The sequence below is a fragment of the Callorhinus ursinus genome, unplaced genomic scaffold (assembly GCF_003265705.2).
Source record: "Callorhinus ursinus isolate GAN/ISIS: 27379988/994484 unplaced genomic scaffold, GSC_fseal_2.0 scaffold22, whole genome shotgun sequence".
Classification (NCBI taxonomy): domain Eukaryota; kingdom Metazoa; phylum Chordata; class Mammalia; order Carnivora; family Otariidae; genus Callorhinus; species Callorhinus ursinus.
In genome coordinates this window covers 16,834,053-16,847,118 of record NW_027397084.1, presented here as the reverse complement: position 1 = coordinate 16,847,118, position 13,066 = coordinate 16,834,053, and the positions used below count along the sequence as shown (strand labels likewise).

The following is a 13,066-nucleotide window of genomic DNA, read 5'->3' as shown; positions in this document are numbered from 1 at the left end:
ATGAACTTTTAACAGTCCTATCACATTTGTTAGCCACATATCCCCTCACCATTGGCCCCATTGTAGCATACACTCAACTTCTGAGTGGGATGAACATGGCTGGTGCCAAGGGAGATCATATTTGTTAGTTCTGAGTCACTGAACTTCTCTGCCTTTGTCTTCATTTCCATACCTATAAAACAGAGAAAGCAATACCCATGCCATGTTTTTCAGAATGCTTCTGTGAAGACAACTTGAGATAATGGATGTGAAGATACATGACATTTTAAAAATTAAATAATAAAAAAATGTATCATGCTAAGTACAAAATGCAGATTCTGGGGAAAAAATAAAAATAAAAGCTGAAGTTTCCAAAAGCAATAAATAAATAAAAATTATATAAGCAAAGATACTTTTCCAACCTTATCTTGAAAAATAAGGAAAAGATTTGAATACAGGAAGAGAACCTGGAAAAGTTTTAGCATGCTTTATTTTTAGGAAAATTAGTCCCCATTCTTCTACAGTGAAAACGGTGCTGGAGAGGCAAATTGGAAAATGATTGTTTATGTCAAGAGACGGTGGAAAGATTCTTTTAGAACACTTGAAGCGTGCAAGCTGCATTTTTCAGGCCCCATTAGTTTAGTAAGAGAAGGATGGGCACTGCTTCCAGTGTTGGTGATACCTGGAGGGTTTAACTCTCCTTTAAATAGAGGTGGGATGGATACAAAGTAGCTCAGCAACAGTACCTGGTGAAACACAGTGTCACATCTAAAATAGGGAGAAAGGGGGAAATCAGAGCAACCCTGGTTACCTATTTTCTAGTCTCTTTCTTCTTCCACTTGCCTTCCCAATTCCTTCACAAACTGTAGGTAACTCATTATACTGCTTTTTAGTTTTAAAATTCAGCCCCTTCCCAGAAGCTCTCCTATCGGTAGGAATTGGGGGAGGAGGAGTGGATAGGAGGGAAACCAGAAGTAAGTCAATACCATAATGATTGTACACTGCAAGCGTGTTGCTGTACAATATCACCCCAGAGCCGCTTTGTTTATCAATGAACATCCTACTGCGTCCCCGAGATGTAGGTCAGGCTCATTGGAAATATCAGCCGCCGATCACATGCAGTCTTCATGATATTTCCAGATCGGGTGCGCTGCTGAATCTTGCACACTGGAGTGCGTCTGAGCTGCCTGATGGAGAGGGGACACCTGTACCTTAGGGACGCAGGTGAAGTCCCGTCTACCTTCCTGGTACTTTCCTTGGTGCTTCCTCATTCTCTCAGGCACTCACTCTTCATCTCCATCTCCCCTGCTGCCCTGGACCCAAGCTCCTCTGCTAAACGGGTGCTTTTCCCGCTCTCTCCTTTCTCCGCACCTCAGCAGAAGACAGAGTGCTCCACGCAACTGGGCATGCCTAATAACCAGGGAAAGCTTGGGCTGCAAGAAGAAAGGTTTGCACCGTCTGCGCTCCCCTCCCCTCTGCAGCTGCCTCCTGCCAGTCAGGCGATCCGACGTGCGGCGCGGCCCAATGAGGGTCTGCAGCCTTCGCGGGGGCCCGGCCTCTCGTGGCGCCACCACCAATGAGTGGCTGGCGGAGGTGGGACGCGCCCTGTTCCCGCCTCTCCAGTTAAGGCCGCTGGTGTGAGCTGGGGCTCGGCGCGCGCGAGAGGGACGACGGAAGGGACCGGCAGGTGTGGGCGCGGGGCCAGGCAGCCCGACGGCGGGAGTCGCAGCCGCTCGGTGCATGGGCCAGTGAGGACGCGCGGAGATCCCCTCGCCGCGGTGGAGGCGGAGCAGCGCGCGAGCAAGGCGCTGCCTGGCGACCCTGCGTCCGAGCGAGCGGAACCTTGCGCTTCGCCCGGGGACGGTCCGAAGTCCGCGCTATGGAAGAGGAGAAATATTTGCCTGAGCTGATGGCAGAGAAAGATAGCCTGGATCCATCTTTTGTGCATGCATCGCGCCTTTTGGCGGAAGGTAGGACTTGCCCCCACAGATGGGCACAAACCTCTGGCCGCCCTTCTCACCGGCGGCTTGATTAGGGGAGTGAAGTTGGGGAGGGACGCCTGTCTCCTTCGCAGAAACTGTCCCCCTGAAGATGCTCGCTTCAGAGCTCGGGCGGACAGAGCCCGTTCTTGGGGCAGGCAGCAGTGCCCCTTCTCTACGTTTTAATTTGGGGAAGACCAAAGCTATGAGATGTAATGGCAGTAGTGATGTGACCTGTTAGGATCATTGATGGAGAAACCGTAAAGTGTAGCGCGGTCAACAGGGATATTTTCAATTTGCAGAGGAAAGGGAAATCAGTTTGGAAGTAAATGGTGATCAATGTAGTGTTCTAAGAGCTTCTTAGCTACAATCAGCATTTATTTATTTATGTATTTATTTATGTATTTATTTATTTATTTAATTTTTGCTGCATTTGGGAAGTGAATTTTGATACCCTTTATCTAATTACAGCCTTTCCTATGGAAAGTCTTAGAATTAACCTAGATTAAAACTATGCATGTTCGTCAATGTTTGTGAATGTGATAAAAGCTAAAGTGCTTATCAAATTATTTGAAGTGTGATGATTGGGTACTCTGAGAGATACTGGCCCCTGGGAACACTCCACAATTGATCAACTGTTTTACCAAGTGTGCATTTTCTTTTGTGTACCTGTAATGTTAAAGGAGATTTCATTCCCAGAGGAACACATATATCTTGTCTTTTGCGTTGCTTTGAAAGATTGTTTAAACACACACACACACACAAACTTCTGTATGACAGAAATATTAGCCCAATTACTCCATTCATCTTAAAATAATGCCATCTCTCTGTTAAAGATACAATACTGTAGTAATCTACAAATGCCTTTTTAAAAAAACTCCAGATTTTTTTTTTGATGAATCCTTCTTTAATAATGAATTGCTTCATCATTAAATTGACTACAATGCAGTTTTGTAGCTTAGGTTGTTATGGACTTACCTATAGCAAAACTAAAAGTGACAACTTCCTTTTCCTTGGCCCTTCCACATTAAAAGAAATGTTTTCTTTTTTGAGACCGAGTTGTACATGGAAGGAAAAATTGTAATCCTCTATGTAAGGTTCAAATAACCACTTGGTTTATTTAAATATTTTATTTATAGAGTATTTATAACAACAATGCAGTGCAAGGTATTTTTTTTTGTTTTTGCATACTAAACAAGAAAAGATTTATAATCAAAATCTTGCATGTGTGAAACAGCTAAACTGCTTTTCAGGGAAGAAATTGATTTTCTAGAGGATTTGGAAAGATAAAAAGCAATTATGCCTACTACTTTCTTGGTTACTGAATGAAAATAATAATTAAGTTGAAAAGTAAAGTCAATTTAGAAATTAAACTCTCCCTCTAGTTTATTGAAAATAAAGATAATTGCATAAAATAATAGGAATATTGAAAATTAATGAGTTAATAAATGCTTAAAATTGTTCAAAATGATTTAAAATGCAATTAAGCTTTCTGAAATCATTTATTTCGATATATCTTCCAGAAGTGTCTTTATTACGCTGATAACGTCTTTAAAATGAAAAAAAAAAGTTACGAATTGATCATTTTCTCTGACCTGCTAATTGGAGTTCTCTTTGGGACAGCAGGCTCAATGATTAATTCATCAGTCATTGATGAGAAGTTAGTGGAGTTGGTGTACGTTTCAAAACTGCCACACTAAAGAAATGCAGATGAGAAACTCTTAGTAGAGTGCATAAGTATTTCTGCGGCTGGTGAAACAGTCAGAAAAGGCTGTGCCCTTGGTTCCTTAATGTTCTGTCGTTCCCAGAAACTTGATTTCTTGATACTTAGGAACATGGTTGAATGTACCTTGTAATTTAATTTTTTCCCAGTAGGGGGAAGCATGTCCTGCTTTTGTAAAGAATTAGGAGGAAAAAGCTCCAAAATAGAAAAACATCTAAGTAAGAAACAAAGAAAGGTGTCCAAATTTCAGAGAAATCATAATGTGGAAAAGAGAATGGAGGAGGTGATGATTATAATCTTGGAGTATATCAAAAGATATGCAAAAAAATGCATAAAGTTTACATTAATTCTTTATTTGTACGTGAAGTTCTTTATGTGTACTTACTGAAGAGTGTAAGGTGAGTGTCCTTTGGAATCTCTAATAAATCTTAATGTACATTTTACATTATAGATCTTTCATTGTTTTTTCAAAGGCCATTTGCCAAGATATCCAGGTTTTGTTTCAGATCTCTATAGGAGAATATGTTGAGATGACTTTATTTCTCTTACCTGGAAATGCACTGATTGAAGGCAGTGGCTATAAATAAACCTGACATAGATATTCATTTGGAGAGAAGGTGCACACTGAAGTACATTTCAGTCAGTACTGTGCAGACTGTCTCAAGACTGAGTGAGCAATAAAAATGATCCAGACGATTCAGTTCTTCAGAATGATTTTCTGGAAGCTAATATATATATATAAGGTCAGTGATGTAAACCAAGGAACTTTCACAGTGATTTATTTTGCATTTTCAATTGGCGATAAATGCAAATCAGTGCTCAACTGCAATTCTTCATAAGGCCATGGGCTTAAAAGTACTATTTTGTTGATTATTTTGTTATTTTTATTGTAATTTGTTTTATTTCACTTGTTTCTGCTATGTGTTTTCAGTAGGTATGAGTCTATGAAAGCTAATAGAAGAGCCCATACATTTTATATATTTGTTACTTAGAAAAGATCTTGAATAATATGGTTTGAAGAGTGCTTATAATATGTTTGATTCATTAAAATAATTTTCCTCCTGTGATTATAGTATTGTTTAATTATCCATTTGTTAATGGAAGGTGCTTTTGAATATGATAAAACAGCAAACTCAGCATGATCCTTAAAGTTCCACTCAGCCTCTGAATTTGCTTGCCAGATGAAATTAGATGAGGTTATTTATATCTATGCTACTTCTGGGAAGTGCACTAGACTGTGAATCCAGATACCTGGATTTTAATTCCGCTTTTGCCTAAACAGAATGTTGATAAACTTTCCTTCCCCCCAAGCCCCATTTCCTTTTCTCTGAAATTAAGGAATTGGACTAGATGATGTATAGGTTTCTTTGTAGTCCCAGACTTAATTAGAATTGCAAAGTTCTCTAGTGTGCAAGATTTCCTAACCCGACTTCTTTACAAATACTGGTAGATTCATCACTGTTTTGGTTGACTGACAAAATTAGGAAGGCAAATATTGCCAAATATCCCAACAGTTAAAATGTTTTTTTACGAGTATTAGGTGCTATTTTAAAATTTGGTTGAAAAGCGTGGCCTTCCATCTAGGATTGGCCTTCATGTTTGCAGATTTAGATGAACTTTTAAAACCATGAGAGAAACAGGGAATAATATTTATCACAAATGCTGACTGGCAGTGACTTAACTACATGTAGGTTCTCGGTAAGGATCATTATTTAATTAGGTTGTATTCCTCAAAATATTTTCCACAAAGCATAGAGAGTTCTTAAATTAAGGAAAGGTATTGGTATAATGTCTAAAACTAGCTTCTGATAAAAAAAAAACAGTAGTCATGTGACTTTCCTTTTGATTAACGTAACCCCTTTTTTCTCCTAATACATTTGGGATAATCTGGTTTGTTTCTTAAATAAAAAATAAAAATTGGCCAAAAAAACAATTTTAAGATATTTTTAATTTTCAATTAGGACACATGTATGATACAGTGGAAAAACTCTGCTTTAGCAAACAAAACACTTGGGACAGAGTGTTGACACTTCTGTCTACTGTGAATTTATGGGATATGTCATTTATCTCCTCTCTGATTCTCCTTTTCTTCACCTGTAAAACAGGAAAAGTTGTATCTACCACCCATGGTTATTTTAAGGTTAAAAAAATTCTGTTTGTGATAATATAAGCAGTTTTTATACAAACTTAAATAGGTTTTTTATACAAATATAAACAGAAATTACACAAATATAAGATGATGCTTTTAAGATTCTCTTTAACATTTTAATGGCATTGTGGACTTGACCTCAACTTGAAGCTTGGCTTTGTAAGAAAATAAGCACTGCCTTTACTCTTTGGATCATTGCTGAGTGAAATTTGAACTTATAGACCAAATTATGAAATAAATTATCTTATGAAAAATTATTCCAATCAGGGTTTTTAAAATACCATGTTTCCTTATGTTCCCAATGGTCACTCTCAGTGTTTTACTTGAGCTTGATTAGCCCTTGTCCTGTGTCTTTCCAGGGTAATTCCAAACCTCCTCAGACCCCCTCATAAACCCACACGTCCTTCACTCTTGGCAACTGATTTCATCCTCTGTTTTAGCAGGAAATGAATATATCTCTTCTGATGCTTTTCAGCGTCCTATCATCTAAAAACCTCCATAATCCTCCTTACTGTCTTTCATTCCCAGATGGTGAGATGTTTTGTTGTTGTTGTTCTAGGCTGACTTGTACACCAGTATCCTTGACTCTAATGGTCATCACGTCCTCCAGACTCGTTCCATAGTCCCATCCCTTCTTCATCACTGTCTCCACTTTCCTCCTCCCTCTCTGCTCTTTTACTGTAGCAGCCTGTAATTGATCCAATCTGAATAACTTAAAAAAATTAAAATATTTTTTAACTCGCCAAAAGTAACCAAAATAATCTCTCTCAATACTCCCTTGTTTCCTCCAAGTTTCCAGTAATATTAGTCTTAACTGGCTGCCTCACTTTCTCAGTTTACCTCTTCAAAACTCTTCATTCTGGCTTCTGTCCTCATCATTGTCCTAAAACCAGTGACCTGGAGACCGAATCGTCTCCTAATGGCCAAATCCAATAAAATCTTTCTGACCTCTCATCAGGTCTCTTGGCTGCAGTTTCTACTACTGGTCTTTTTTCAATTTCTTGGCTTTCCCCTTGGTTTCCAGGCACTATCATACTGCTGGTTTTACTCTTCTCTGTTTCTTATCCTCACCACCCTTTACCTGTCTTCTCCCCTCCCCAGCTATGCTTGCCAGAGTGATTCACTCAAAGTCAAAGTTTGACCATGTCACACTTTTTAATAATATTCTCTTTTGGCAGGCCTCCTCTAACACCAGGCCAGCAGCGGGAGAGGGGGCATTACCTTGACACCTGCAGGTGGAGGTGAAAGTCTAGGTTCCCCGCTAGGCATCCATCCATGCCATTCTGGCCAGGAGGGGGAGGCACACCGTGTTACTGCTTCCTACACGGGGCTCCAAGGACACCAGTAGGGGTGGGGAAGCCTCACTCCTGCTGGAGCATGAAGAAAATTCCAGCAGAATGAGACCTCTGACACCACCCTGGCTTGGAGGGAGAAGGGCGCCTTGTTACTGTTCATAAGGGAGAAGTCCAGAATTTCCCCATGGCCTCCACGGCCACTGCAGGGCACATCCTTACTGTGGGCAGAAGCGAAGTCCCTATTCCTTATCTAGTCTTTTCTGACTCCAGCCAGAGGGGAAAAATGTATCTCTTTACAGTTGGGTGAGGTTGGAAATCTAGGCTCCTCTACTTAACCTTTCTTGACAGAGGTGAGCATGAGACACTATTTTGTTTTGTTTTTCTTCTTTCTTTCTGTATTATTTGGCTGGAGAAGGATGTTTAAAAGTTTTCTGTCTTGCTGGGTTGCTCTCTTTCTAGTTCTTGGGCTAGCAGGCTTCTCTTGAGGCTTTTTTTTTTCTTTTTGTTGGCTTCTGTTGACTTTTCTGGTTTGCCAGCTTAAGTACCCATTTTGATGCATGTGAAGGCACAAGAAAAGCTAAGGAAACTACTCCCATCTCGTTCCTGGGTCTTGTGGTACTTAGCCAGCCAGCTTTCTTTTTTCTTCCTTTTGTTACTGAACCCAGAAGTCAGATTTGTGTGTCTGATGTACAGTAAGCCAATCTCTAAGTCACCGGGTTTAAAGCAGAGAAAGTTTATTCTCAGAAGAGTAGCCCAACGAGAAGGCATGTGGTTGGTCCAAAATCTGCCTTGTCTTTGTTAAGTCTAAGGACTATGGGGCTAGCAAGGTATGTGTGGGTTAGGACAGATACTGGATGGGCCTTGAAACTTCTTCACAAGGAGAGGCTCAAAATTTTTGAGATTGTGTGCTGTTTTGGACATCAAGGCTCCATTCTGGGGTCCCGGTGCGTTACACTTGTGTTTGCAAAATAGGTGTTATCAAGTAGCCTCCTTTCCTGATTCCTGTAGGTGGTATTGGAAAAAATTAACAAAGAATAAGGTTAATTATTCTTGCACAGCTGTGGAGGAGTGTGCTTATGTGCAGTGTGTGAAGTTATAATGGAGGTTTACGTGAATAAAGAAGCATATACCTGGGCTCACTTTCACAATGTCTTCTATGTTTATTTCATATATAATATTCAGTCCCTACTCATTGTGCATTTTAATTTATTTCTTTATAAAATTATCTTGTGAGGGGCACCTGGGTGGCATAGTTAATGCGTTTGACTCTTGGTTTTGGCTCAGGTTGTGGTCTCAGGATTAGGAGATCAAGCCCTGAGGGGGCTCTGTGCTCAGTGTAGAGTCTGTGTAAGACTCTCTCTCCCTCTGCCTCACCCCCTCCTTCCCTGGCTCTCAATCTCCCTCCCTCTCTCTCTGTCTCTCCCTCCCCTGGCTCTCAACCTCCCTCTCCCTCTCTGTCTCTCTGTCTCTCTGTCTCTCTGTCTGTCTCTCGCGTGCACACTCTCTCTCTCTCAAATAAATCATTTTAAAAAATAAAATTTTCTTGTGAATGCCTGTTAGGCATTGTACATTCATATTTCATTGACTAGATATATACAAATGAGCATGACCAGGATAAATCCATCTGGATAATGGGCGCAATACTTTTCTTTATCTTATTTTCAAAGAGACTTTGTGACAGGGTACATGAAACTGAGAACGAAGTGAGGTCTGATCATTATTCTTAGTTTTTGTTTAAGTACACAATTTAGATTGAAGCTCTTTGTTCCCATAGCAGCTGCAGAAGGGGAAGAAGTTTTAGAGGTAGTTTTTAGAAACCCTTGGGAATAACTCTATCGTATTGCCCACTTTTCTTATACCCTTATTTGTTTGAACAACCTGATTTGATCTCCCTTTTTTGTCTGAATATATAAGAAATGTGTTTTAATTGGATTTATATTCTGACACCAGTTTATTTTTTAAAGCTATAAACAGAGAAAGATTTAATATATTCAGACATTGAAATATGATCCTTTTTCTCACAGAAATGGTTAATTTCAATAAAATAAGTGTGATATAGAAATCGATTTGTTAAAAATAATAGCCTACTGTTGATAACTGATTTCCCAAATTGTTAGCAAATATCCATGCTATATGACTTCTTCATTTTCTCAATATTGTATCTTTTGTTAAACATGATTGCATGTTTTCTTTGTTAAAAACTTGAGAAGTCATAGCCAAGCATCCTGTTGCTCAATCATTATTAACTATTTTGGGAAATAAGTCATTTGTAGCATATCCTCCATTGCTTACCTTTGTCTCTTGAACATTACTTCCAAAAAGATTTTGCAGTAGAGAGAGATAATAAACATTTGAGAACACCAGAATGACAAATTTTTAGGCCGTTTACTATAGATACCCTTACAGTTTAGCTACAGTTTGGGGGATGAATCCCATTGGATTAGGATCCTACTACATTTAACTATATAATCCCACATGCACTTTAATGTGTGTTGGTACCAGTTGTCTACAGTACATGCTGTTGGTGTTTGAAGAGGTAGTAGATGTTTAGTTTATTGGTTTTTGAATAATCTGTGGGAGATTCAATATATACATAAGCTACAAATAGCAGTGCATGGCAAGATCTGCTAGGTTTTACAGACCAATGATATCATGGGGATTCATGACTCTTGTTGGTCGTGGTTATCATAGATTCTTCTTCATCATCGTCATTGTTGTCAACATTTATTGGGAGATTACTCCTTTGTCAGGCACTGTACTAGATGTTTTGCATGCATTACCACAATTAATACATCCACCAATCCTATGTGATAGTTATTACCATCATCCTTGTTTTACAAATGAGAAACATGAATAATTAGGGAAGTCAATTTATCTCAAGTCACACAGCAAGTAAGTTGTAAATCTGAACCCCAGACTGCCTTGCCCAGAGATCATGTGTAACCATTGCACCATACAGCCTCTTGTGAAAGAGACACAATTTTAGTCAGGCTTTGAAGGAATATATGCAATAGTATGCAAAGTATGCTTAGGAGATCAGCATGGTTGTTGCCATTAACTTCTGAAATAGGTTCCTGAATGCAAGTATTGGATGAATTATTTTACAATATTGTTAGATAAGTATAGTATATAAAAGGTTGGTAAATTTATAAATGGGGAAATTTTCCTAAGTACAGAATTGGGTTAAAGATTACTGAGGTAGCCTAAATTTTCTGAATGTCTTGTATTGACTGTAGTTTCTGAAGGAGTTTGGTGATGAGGTGGCAAGGAATAAGAACATTTTCCACTTTTTTTTTCTTTTTGAATCCAAAAAGTGATTGGAGAACTTTGTGTGATTTGCTGAGGCATTTTTCTTTCCTTGTTTTTTAGAGAACTGCTTACATTTGCTGAATTCTTCTAGGGAGGAAGAACAGCGATGGGTCCTCTCTTGGTGTCTTGAGGCGGTGTTGGCTTTGTTTAAAATTTGGAAGTGGGCAAATTTCACATGTGGTCAGAAACAGATAACTCAGCAACATGGCTTGATTAAAATGTTATCTATAGGTTCCGAGGTTTTAGGATTTAATAACTTTGAAACAGATTGGTTGGTATTATTACACTGTTATCAGAAATGGGACAATTGATGCCTATTTCCTTTAAAATATTAAAGATTAGATTATACTCTTCTAATAGAAAAGGAGAATGAATGTGTTTTCTCTAGAGTGTAGATATTTTTAGCAGGTTTATAGCATTGTATGTCAGAAAATGATGGGCCCTGGCTACAACTAGGAAGAGGGAGCCTCTGTGACAGAAACTCAGTGAAGTGGCTGAAGGAGAAGAAATTTGTTAATTTGAGAATAGAGGGATGACTAAAGTAATAGCTTCCTTTATTGAACTTACACCCTGGCTCAGGCCCTTGCATTATATCCCAAAGGCAGGTAATACTGCACCTATGTTATGGGGGAAGATAAAGAGGCAGATTAGAAGGTAGCATACTTAATTTAGTTTTTTGAAGCAATAAGTTAGAGATTATATAAATGTTCAATTATAATATAAAAGACTGTCAAAAAGCAACCATCAAACATTGAAGCATTAAACAATATTGAAGAATATTACTTATTTAAAGGAATACCAAGAACATGGTTTGAATAAGTTTTAGAGGCGTTAAATACCTGTTACTATAGAATTTATTATTTCCTTTAAAATAATTTTCTTCAGGAAATTTAAGGAATTTGATTGATTAGAAATTTGATTTACATGCAGCAATACACTCATTGTATGAAACACTATAAAATGCAAACAGTAGATGGATGACTACATAATAGAATACATTTCTTATATGTTTTTAGGCTTGTAAATATTTAAGTGGGAAATTTAAATGAGTGTTAAATTGAATTAAGTACCATTCATGTCTCTAGATAGCCTAAGTTTTTCTTTCTGGAAGGAAAAAAAAAAAAAAAACCTAGAAGCTGCCTTTTTATCCATCTAAGATCTGGTGGAAGAGGAGGCCTTTAAGGAATTGTGTGAAGATGAAAGAACATTTGGTGTGCTGAAGCAGATGGCATTTTATTATATGATATTGTTTTGGAATGGACATTGGGATGATATATGGCTGTGCATTAAGCTAGTATTCTGAAATTAGTGAAAGATTGGAAATTATATCATATCCACATAAGGAAAATCTAGTAGAGTAAAGCATTATGATAATTAAAAGCCACTTAATGGAATTGGATGGAAGTGATAAGTGTTTGGAATAAGTTGCAATAAGCCAAATGGTTTCTCTTTGAGTAAAATAAGTAAAATATGTGTGTACGTGTTAAGCATATACTAGACCTAGATAATCAATGAAAAACAGTACAGATTTGGTTCACTTGTTTTTTATTATCTGTGCTCTATATTACCATCTGAGACTTATTTAGATTGAGGAGGTAACAAGAGTTATAGGCAATTAAATAAGGGCACCTGAGTGGCTCAGTTGGTTAAGCGTCTGCCTTCGGCTCAGGTCATGATTCTAGGGTCCTGGGATTGAGCCCCGCATTGAGCTCCCTGCTCCGCACAGAGCTTGCTTATCCCTCTGCCTCTGCCTCTCTCTCTCTCTCTCTCTCTGTGTCTCTTGTGAATAAATAATAGAAAAAAGAGAGTTATAGGCAATTAAATAAATAATTTCCATAGCATCTGCAAAATGCAATGATAAAGTAAATAGATGATGCTTTAGGAGTGCTGGGTAGGGCACCTAAAGGAGTCTACAGAAGTCATCGAAGTCTTCAGTAGGCAGGGGCATGTTAGTTGAGGTCTAACAAATAAGTAGCATATGGACAGTATTCAGTGAAGAAGGATCTGGAAATATACCTCCAAAGCCTAAAAAGAAAGGGAACATTTATTTGAATAAGTGTGATATTGTGATTTATAATAAGAAATGCATATTTGGTTTTCTTCCCTGTTTCTGGCACAGAGCTCCTAAAACTTTTGGAATTTCCTGAGTACAGCTATAAAGGTCTTTTGTTATGTTAATGAAGTGACTTTTCAAACCCACCTGAGGGTAGGGGCTGGTTGTCAGGAGAACCAGCCCTGTGATTAGAGGGTTATAACTTTCAGTTCCATCCCTACTGACCCTTCCAGAAAGAAAAAGGGGGGCGCAGAATCATTTGCCAGTGGCCAATGATTTACGCATGTAATGAAGTTTCAATAAAAACCCTAAAGGAGTGGATCAGAGAGCTTCCTGGTTGGTGAACTCATGGAAATTTGGGAGAGCACTGAGCTCAGAAGGAGCGGGGAAGCTCCTCGCCCTTTCCCCATACTTTGCCCTATACATCTCTTCCACCTGGCTGTTCCTGAGTTATATCCTCTGTAATAAACTGGTAATCTAATAGCTATGATGTTTTTGTGAGTTCTGTGAGCTGCTCTAGCAAATTAATCAAACTCGAGGAGGCGATGAAAATTCTGCTTACATACAGTTTGTTGGAAG

At 38.6% G+C, this 13,066-nt stretch overlaps 1 protein-coding gene across 3 annotated transcripts in view; it reads left to right on the top strand.

Moving 5' to 3' along the window:
* The first annotated feature begins 1,651 nt into the window (after positions 1-1,651).
* KHDRBS2 (KH RNA binding domain containing, signal transduction associated 2) overlaps positions 1,652-13,066 on the top strand; it is a 573,339-nt gene continuing 561,924 nt past the window's right edge. For all 3 annotated transcript variants that reach the window (XR_012381941.1, XM_025890538.2, XM_073905157.1), the window contains exon 1: positions 1,652-1,949. Coding sequence is in view for 2 of the 3 variants with exons in the window: in XM_025890538.2 (XP_025746323.1) it covers positions 1,859-1,949 (91 nt within the window). In the remaining variant the exon portion in view is untranslated. The remainder of the gene's footprint in view (positions 1,950-13,066) is intronic.